This window comes from Styela clava, chromosome 1 (genome assembly GCF_964204865.1).
Source record: "Styela clava chromosome 1, kaStyClav1.hap1.2, whole genome shotgun sequence".
In the NCBI taxonomy this organism is placed as follows: domain Eukaryota; kingdom Metazoa; phylum Chordata; class Ascidiacea; order Stolidobranchia; family Styelidae; genus Styela; species Styela clava.
The window spans coordinates 30,479,328-30,489,151 of NC_135250.1; the positions used below are offsets into that span (position 1 = coordinate 30,479,328).

The following is a 9,824-nucleotide window of genomic DNA, read 5'->3' on the forward strand; positions in this document are numbered from 1 at the left end:
TTTTGTATTTTTTGTTACTTTGAACCGTAAATGCTATATTGCTAGCTATTATTTGTTATAACTGTATTTGATGTGTAAATGGATGATAAATAAAGTATATTTATGTGAGAGTATTAAATTATCATGATTTTTGAGTATTTCCATTACTCTGGTAAGAGTAATATACCATGATATTTGGCGCTCCGGAAGTATTCGTACCAAGATGACGCACAACCTGAACAACCCTAACCTAGTACACATACTATGTTCAGGTTGTGCGCCATCTTGGTACACATACTTCGGGAGCACCCGATATTTATGGGAGAAGAAAGCCGTAAAGGTGGCTTGTTTTATGGTGAGAATGACCTCTAGTTCGGTTACCAAAGTTCATGTCATGTTCTTCCTTTTGGAGAAATGGAATTGACCTTGAAGAAAGCCTCAAACTGTGCAAACCAGAGTAAGATAAGGTAACTGGTAAAAAAACTTCCAATTCGAAAAAAATAACTTGTATAACAAGTCGCTTCCTAAAAGATGTCCATGTTGGTTATATGAACCACCCTACGACGGTGAGTCCAGTAATACAGGACAGTGATGATGAATGTATTTTGAAGTAACAAATTTAATCAAGCAAGCCGTAAGATACCAAACGTCATTAACTCCAGTCAATCAAATTAGAAGTCCATAGCTTGTAACAGTTTTCGGGCTCTCATGCAGGACACGCTAGCTGTTACGTTCTGACTTCGCATTCAGAAATTTGAGTCCCCCTTCGAAAATTACTGGCTACGCTCCTGGCTGATAATATACAGAGCACAACTGGAATAGATAACATCTCAAATCTATATTCAGAAAAACCTATGTGCTGGTTTTGGAAAAACTCGAGTGTCTAACAAGGGTCATTAAATGAAAAGACTCAAAACTCTATTACACTGGTCGGCAAACTTCATGCACTACTAGGCCAAATATACGCACAACTTGTTTTAGATTCGCTCAGGGGCCACAAAAAATGGTTGTGGGTTGGAGTTTGTGACCACTGCTCTATTAACTAGCGGAGACACTTAACACGGGAAATTTTAAGGATCATTTAAAAAAGATGCGAAGAAATACAATTTACCATGTGGTCCCAGTGGCGTATCTACATAAAACGGCGCCTATGACAAAGTTTAAAAATGCGATTCTTCATCATTGGTTGACGATTTTTAGCAACTATTGTTGAATTGAGATACTTGTACGTTATTATTTGAATAGAATTACGAGCTTCAATTGTTTTCAATTTGGAACTATTTATTGAAACATTTAAACTTTTCGTTGTTTTTGCGCCCCTGTTCAAACGGCGCCCATTGTACGAGCCAATGGTCTAGGATAGTACTGTAGTAGTATTTACACATTTATCCCGAAGGAGAGGAAAGCCGATAAGACGGCTTAATCGTATGGCGAACCACGGCCTCTCGTCCGGCTACCAGTCCAGGTCGGGTATGGGATTAGTTATATTGTTTGTTTTCGGAAGCATGGACTTGATGGTGGAGGCAGCCCTCACCGACCAGCGGTTACGTGAACAACCCTACGGCGGCGAGGAGTCCAGCAATCCTCTTGCACATAACCATCCCCGCATGGGATTCGAACCTGCGATCCCACGAGGGGTAATCAGAGATGCGGTGGCGAGCATATTCCTAACGCTTAGCACGAAGCGCCACGCCGCCGAGCAACGGGTCTATTGGACAATCCCTCAATACCACTTAACAACATTATACTCTGTGGGAGTCTGAATTTGGCATGTTTTCACTGGTGTCTGGCTAGTACACTGGATCTAAACCAGTGGGCCATTGCCCACTGCTGAGCCACAGACCTATAAAAAATTGCTAGAAATTTAGTTAAATTTGATGGTAGTAGCAACGAATGATGCTGCATGCGCGGCGGTGTGGCGTATCGTGCTAAGCGTTAGGAATACGCTTGCCACCGCATCTCTGATTACCTTGCGTGGGTTCGAAGGTTCGAATCCCACGCGGGGATGGTTATGTGCGAGAGGTTTGCTGGACTCCTCGCCGCCGTATGGTGGTTCACGTAACCGCTGGTCGGTTACGGCTTCCTCCACCATGAAGTCCATGCTTCTGAAAACAAATAACTAGCTAACTAATCCCATACCCGACCTGGACTGGTAACCGGACGAGAGATCGTGGTTTGCCACATGATTAAGCCGTCTTATCGGCTTTCCTCTCTCCCCGGGATAAATATGTAAATCCTATCCTGTATTTTGTTACAGGGTGGTAATTTTCTCCTTATTATTATTATAATAAAAATGTCATTTTTGCAGAAAAATTCTTTGCTTTTATTGTAGATTTCCTCTAGCATGAAAAAGTTATTGAGCCACAGAATTTTTGCTCAACGAAAATGGGCCGCGAAGGAAAAATGGTTCAGAATAGTATTTTTAATACCGAACTTTCCGGGCTGTAACTCCGAACTTTGAGTGGTATTAGTATGTCCAAGATGATTAGGTTAAGTCATCTATAGGAAAAACTTAAACATAGTCCAGAGTTTTTTTTATCACAATTTGATTTTCTCAGAGCTAAAGAGACAAGACCCAAAGTCAACCCAAGTCAGATATGAGCTACCGTAATTACCTGGACTCTCTACAGCAGTGGTTCTTAAAGTATGGGTCGCGACCCAAACATGGGTCGCGGAAGGTTTAAAAATGGGTCGCGACAAGGTCGTCAATGCAAGGGCAATCTAAGAGGAGAAGGAAGAATTTTCAGCTTTCCCAATGTTTCAATTTAGCTTCTAAACTCTGGTATTTAAAAATAATGAAATTTAAAATGTCATTCACGGAAAGAACTGTCTTGAGATCATTGTTACATCACAATTCTGATTTGCCAGTCACGTGTATTATTTTTATGGTATCGGTAACCATGTACGTCGCTTGTCGTTGTGTTGACCGCGTGGAATGTCGTCTTAGTGGATTAAAATAACCAAAAATGGGTTACCGCAAGCGAAGCAGTGTGTGCACATTTGATGAGTAAAAAGTTGTATATTGCGAGAGATACCGAAGGCCAGCTAGGATGTCGTGTTTGCGACGGACAGCGGACGCCTTTTCTGCTACAATTCGCGACAAGGCACTTGTGCGAGCGAGGATATTTGGCACTGACGGTTATCAAAACTAAGCTCGCAATCGCCTCGAAACCCGTGACAACTTGCGTATTGCGTTAAGTAAAATAGAGCTGTGTATTGAAGATATAATGAAAAGGAAATTTCAGTTTCATCAATCTCACTGAGTCAATGGACTGTTTCTGATAAATAGTTGTCTGTATTTGAGTCAAACTGCACTAACACTTTTTGCGTTATTTAGGATTGGGTCGCGAGTATTCATAAAACTCAGATTTGGGTCGCGCTCGAAAAAGTTTAAGAACCACTGCTCTACAGCATGGATGTGCAACCTTTATAACAGGAGGGCCAGATACAAGTAACTGGGTGAAGCCGAGGGTCGCACCTTTATTTTAAAAAAAACTTTTTTCAGTAGTTTCAGGCACAAATAATTGTTTCTCTTGTTATTGATGTTACCGTGGCACTGACTGTCAACGAATTCAGTGAGAAACACATTTTTACAACATAGTGTATTTTGCTAGCTGCCGCAGTTTTGCTAATATGACAGTGGCACCCGGGTACTGGTGCTTTGCGACGCGAAAGAATTGGAATTACTTGCATGTTCGAGTATTAAACAAAATTAAGACTTTTTCAATGGGCCACACACTATTTAAAACTGGCACTTTTCCGCGGGTCGCACAATCTTTCCCTGCTCCACCAAATCGAAATTTGGCACTGTGGGCAAAGCTGGCTGGCCATAAAATAACTAGCCAACACTACGACCATATGGCTCCTCTATCACAGCGGCTCCCAACCTTCTATTATCTATGGCTAGAGGCCCCTGTTTATCATCCCTGTGGTATTTAAAGTGTTATTGTGATCGGTAGAATCTAAATCAAACACTATAACCAGACTTGTTGCATTCAATGTAAATCTAATATATTCAAGAGAAAAAAATCGACACAGAAAAATTAATTTTCTTGGATTGTAACTTCAACTCCTTCTTTCGGAATAACTTGAAGCGTTCTCATATCAACTGTGACGTCCTTTCTTGCGGCAACAAACCTTTTGTCACCGGGGTATGTCGGCATATAAGGTGTTCGTAAAACGTTGCTGGGATCGTCCTAAAATATTGAATAAGTTTTATATCATAGGAAGGGAAATTCAGTGCGAATGAAGGCCTGGGTGTGGTTGGAGTTGGAATATTATAGAGTGTTCACAAAGTCCTTTTACAATTTCAATTTTGTTATGAAGTCAGTTCTCAATATATCTCAACCAGTTTTTTTTTTAATCAGTAATTGTTTAAGTGTTTTTGCTTCATTTAATACATCTGTGAGAGTCAAAACAATATATGGTATCGATAAATTCCTTTTTTAATTTCATAAAAGAATTTATGGACATCCTATATATTCAAGTTCCCTGAAACAAATCGCAGACAAAAAAGAACTACTGACCAAGCGCACTTATCAGTCCATTATTGAAAAAAGATAACCCATACTTATTCCAATCCAGATACAGGTCATTATGTGAAAGAGGATTAATGGACTCTGTCTCCACAAGGTGGTTCACATAATTGCTGGTAAGCTCCAGCTAGCGAAGTGAATACCTTGGGGACCACTTGCTGCATTATACTCCTAGAAATAGAGAACTGAAAAAGGCTTACACAAGCCAAAATTTTTGACTTTTTCAAAGTCAATTTTTTTACAACCCGTCTCTACAGCCCTGCTACATACCTCCACTACATGCTTCAGCCACGCCAATACAGGAACCATTGGAATCATGAAAAAGAGAAGATAACTTCGAGCCCCCTTTTGCGCTTTGTAAAACTGAAAAAAATAATTCAAAATTGTGAAACTAGAATAAAACGCTATTCAAGACAAGGCTGGGTAAAGTCCAGTGATTTTCCTACACCCCCCTATAGGGATGAACACCACCTAATTTTCAGGTAGGGCCATCGTACTTTACTTCTGAAAGTAAATAAAATTGTATTTGAATATCTATATCAGGGTGGTTCAAGGTCTCGCGGGCCACGCTATTATTTTCGTATTGTTCGCGGGCTACAATAGTGCCAAGAATAGGTGAACAGTGCAATACAAAACAAACTCTTTTATTGTGAACACATCGATCATTATTCGTAATTTATCAGACATATTAAGCAAGCATTGTTCATTAGTGATGTAACAATATGTCGAAAGATTTTTCTGGTTATTTATAATATGACAAAACAACACCAAATACAATTATTTTGTTTAACCTCGAGCAAATACCATGCGGGCCACAGATAATGAAGCGGCGGGCCACATGTGGCCCACGGGCCTGGGTTTGGACCACCCTAATCTATATAAAGTGGCTCATACACCAGTGAAGATGATCAGTCATATACATAACACATTTCAATAAGTTACAGATAGTTTTATAACCAATAACAGAATATATACCACCCCCTAAATTTGGAAACAATTCTTCCCCCCTAAAATAAAAAAAAACGGGGAACATACTGATAAAGACGTTCAAGGGGTTGGGACTATACTACAGTGACCTATAGTTCATTCAATGTCTGTTACATACTCAAGGCTTACATTGGCTTTGACTTTAAAGTCTGAAAGAGCGAGCCGCAATTGTGATGTATGCGTACTTCAGCAATATATAACAATAGCTAGCTTCAATTCAATTTGAGAATACTTTCTTTTCCAACCACATTGAAATGCCTGTGCCAGCTTTTTTGAAGGTTTGCTTGGCATTTTGTCTCGACAAACTTACAGCAGTTAACTTCCCAGAATGTTCAGTCAACCAAGGCACAAATAGGCGGCAGTTAAATTTCAAAAATGTACAATCAACCATATACTCACCATTAATTTTGGGAATTCTCTTATAAAACCTTTTCCGTAAAGCATATCCGCAACTGTCTTATATTTCAAATGTTTATCCCAGAACGCTCCTTCTCTGCATTTCATTTTTTCCATAAACTGAAAGAAAAATGTAAATTTTGCTAAGATACGTAAAGAGTATCTTCCAAGGATAGATTCCTAAGGATAGAATTCACATATTTAATTTCAGAAGCGGAAAGCTGATAATACAGCTTAACCATAGGAAAAACCATGGCCTCTCATCCAGTCAACAGTCCATGTAGGTTATAGCATTATTACTTATCGATCTTAATCGGAAAGTATGTTGATTTGATAGGTATTTGTCTGTTTGCTTGTTTGTTTGTCTGTTAGATATACGCGATATCTCACGAAAGCGAGGTTGAATCTGTTCCAAATTTTGAATGTGCATTCATCATATCTCGGACCAGAAGCCTATTGATTTTGGATGAATTATGTCGTATAATTAGTTATTAATTGATTTATTAATTAATTAGCGATGAGACACGCGACGTTGGTATTGAGTCAGAGTGAAGCATACACGCCGCTAGATTGATAAATCGGCGATCTCTGATCGCTATCTCGTTTAGCCAGTTATTTGTTTTTGGAAGCATGGACCTTCATACACATTCATCTGTTTGATGCTGGTTTCTCCATCTGGTGAAAATTTGACCTACATAGGGGATAGATTTTGTTACAAAAAAAATGGAATTCAATTATTACGAAATGACATCGAAATGACATATCAAAAAAACAACCTAGCCAAAACTTTATTTTCATTTCTTTTTATCACAAACTATTCTATCCTCGTTTCTACCCTGGGTTAATACAATATCCTGTTAATTTATTTCAGTTGGCGCAAGGAAACTTAATAACAAGGAAACATTAAAAATGCAATTGGATTATATTATAATTTTTACCGTTATGGGAGGGTGCAAAGGTTCCCTTGCGCTCAAATGATGGTCTTTGATCCATTTCTTTCTTAAATTCCACAACTGATGACGCCGCAATCTCTGTTCATCAATTTCACTTAGAAGTCCTCCTGAAGATTTCTGGTAAAAAAATAAAGGAGTATAGGATTTGCATATCTATGGCAAGGAGAGCACATAGACGACTTTTGAGGCCAGTTCACAAAACGCCATCAAGTACTTCTAGTTGGAGTGGCATACCCATTTTCGCATATGTTATTTATAACCTCCACCTGATTACGTCATCTAAAAATTACATCACTACAACATCACAGTGACGAAATAAGGCTCGTTAAAAATATACGAATCATCGTCTAAACGCGCCAAGCAAGCTATTTTTCTCGTCGTAACGATCCCGATATGAGAGATGGCGTTAGCGAATTCGTTATAGTTGACGGAGATGCCATTTCGGGCAATCGTAGCTTCTCTTTGACAAGCATAATGACTTGATTGGGACATCGTAGTGACGTAATTTTTGGATGCATAGTCAGGTGGAGGTTAGGAATAAGATATGCAAAAATCGTTATGCTACGCCCACTGGAAGTACTTGGTGAACATGCACCTTAGACCTCTTGTTGCCATGTTAAAGTAGTATGCCAGGGGAAGACAAAGAAGCAAAAAATGTTACCACTGTCACTTTTGCATCTGTACGAATTTAATGGTTGCTACTAACAGACCAATGCCATTCAATATATTATGAAGTACCGTATAACAGATGCACTTATGGTCTATTGGAGTTATCACCGTAACTGCTAAATGTGATGTGAAATTTTAATGTATTTAAAAAAGTATAACCCAAGAGATTTTTGAAACTGTGAAAATTGAAAATGTTTGGTTCAAATCAAACGTGTGGTGTGATTTTTCTCATGCAGTACAGCACACTATCCAAATTCCAAGAATTTTCATCCATTTTGGTCAATAAAACAAACACTCCATGTGTCTCACAGACCATCAGATTCTTCATATCGTGCCATGCTTGTCTCAATAATAATCTAAATTAACCGTGGTCGTCACATGACCAAAATTGCCAATTTTTGCTAAAAACTCTTGAATGCAACAGTAAAACTTTTTTTTCTTCGATATATTGGATAACTTTTTCCCAAGGAATTCAATGATGACGGTATTAGATTGCACTTTTTTGTAGTATTTTGCGCAACTTCATTATACTGTATTATTACCGATATTGAGGGACAACAATGTCCAGACGTCTCCCGAAGGAGGGGTGTATGATCATCTGTAAAATGGGTATCTGTATAGTGTACCGTGAGTAGTATAAAATCCGCATAGTGTGCCATACTAGCATGTGTTAAACTTTTTAAACATTTTGCACGTCTACAGAATTCTCCATTTTTAAATTGTGCGGATTATGGAGTTTTCAAGATAATCAATTTATAAAACCTTCTCAATTTTCAACTAACAGACTAACCGGGTGTGCCCCATGCAGTTCAGGATATTGTGTTTGACAAGACCGACTTTTATTATTATTTTTTAATTGAAAATTTTGGTTGTATTATCACATCACATTTTTGTTTGGCGTTGTTCACTTATTTAAACAGTTACGGCGTTTACTTCGCAAGGCACCACAATTGCCCATTTGGGCCCAACATTTGTTCAACAGTGTGCCAAATACGGTACTCCGAGTGGTGTTTCAGACCTGAAGGCTCGATTTCAAGTCTCAGTGTGAAAATAGGCAGTAAAATTAATTCCAAAATATTACAGTAATATGAAAATCCTAAAAGACTGAAGCACAAGATTCAGAAATTAGCCACTCATTCAAGCATTTTTCAGTTTTTAATCGTCATTTCAACTAGTCCTGTAATCAGTCAGCGCTGTCTCCAAAAATGAGCGATGGCCTGATCAGCCATGGGATAGGTGCTTCATTCAAAATATTAAACGAGCCACCAAGTTACAGGACGGTGAAGCAAAAAATAAAATCTTACAATTTGCTGCAGACGGTCCAAGTCGCTAATTATCGATGGACGCGATGATCCCTGATTTGTAACCGACATGTTGGGCTACTCCACTCAAAAATAACTCAGCATCTCAACGCCTATAAAGGCTAATTTCTGGCAAATAAACACAAAACTAGAAATCCTAATGCTTGAAGTACAGGCAATGTGAAGGATATGCCGGTCACAAACGACTATAAAGTGACAAGAGTCAATAATATCGGTATGTCCGGATGGATTGTAAATATATCCGAAACGAATATACGTTAATAAGGATAGGATAGGATTTACATATTTATCCCGGGGAGAGGAAAGCCGATAAGACGGCTTATCCATATGGCGAACCACGGCCTCTCGTCCGGTTACCATTCCAAGTTGGGTATGAGATTAGTTATATTGTTTGTTTTCGGAAGCATGGAGTTGGTGGTGGAGGAAGCCGTAACCGACCAGCGGTTACGTGAACCACCCAACGACGGCGAGGAGTCCAACAATCCTCTCGCACATAACCATCCATGCATGGGATTCGAACCTGCGAACCCACGCAGAGTAATTAGAGGTGCGGTGGCGAGCGTATTCCTAACGCTTAGCCCGTTGAGGCACACCGCCGCGCCGGATTTTGGATAGGATAGAATTTACATATTTATCCCTGGGGAGAGGAAAACCAATAAGACGGCTTATCCATATGGCGAACTACGGCCCCTCGTCCGGTTACCCGTTCATGTGTCGGGTATGGGTGTTATGGTAGGGTTACCATATTTGAAAAAGCAAAATTCCGGACAGTGCATGTCTATTTTTATGACCTCGTAGTAAAAAATATGCGCATGGTACGAAATAACAATATTCTGTATTAGCAGTGTGCACAGTACGATTGCAGATGCAGTAAAATTCCGGATTCCGGACATTTAAGCCTTTATTAAATTCTTCCCGGATGGAAACCCTATGTTATGGTATATAGTAACATTAGTAAGTTATTTGTTTTCGGAAGCATGGAC

The 9,824-nt window shown here is 39.3% G+C and overlaps 1 protein-coding gene across 1 annotated transcript; it reads right to left on the reverse strand.

Annotated features, from left to right (window-relative positions):
• Window positions 1–3,973: 3,973 nt before the first annotated feature.
• Window positions 3,974–9,002, reverse strand: LOC120334928 (NADH dehydrogenase [ubiquinone] 1 beta subcomplex subunit 6-like). The gene is made up of 5 exons (XM_039402444.2): window positions 8,824–9,002; window positions 6,836–6,967; window positions 5,901–6,017; window positions 4,785–4,877; window positions 3,974–4,175 (listed from the first exon to the last, which is right to left on the reverse strand). Exons 1-5 carry the CDS (start codon window positions 8,890–8,892, stop codon window positions 4,023–4,025), a joined length of 564 nt encoding a protein of 187 aa, XP_039258378.1. The 5' UTR covers window positions 8,893–9,002; the 3' UTR covers window positions 3,974–4,022.
• Window positions 9,003–9,824: the final 822 nt, after the last annotated feature.

Bases quoted from the DNA above. Each gene is read 5' to 3' on its own strand.
- LOC120334928 (XM_039402444.2), bottom strand. From the start codon at position 8,892: ATGTCGGTTACAAATCAGGGATCATCGCGTCCATCGATAATTAGCGAC. The intron at 6,018-6,835 runs GTAAAAATTATA...TTTTTCTTTCAG, and splicing joins CTTTGCACCCTCCCATAACG to TTTATGGAAAAAATGAAATG. The intron at 4,878-5,900 runs GTGAGTATATGG...TATTTTTTTCAG, and splicing joins GAGAATTCCCAAAATTAATG to TTTTACAAAGCGCAAAAGGG.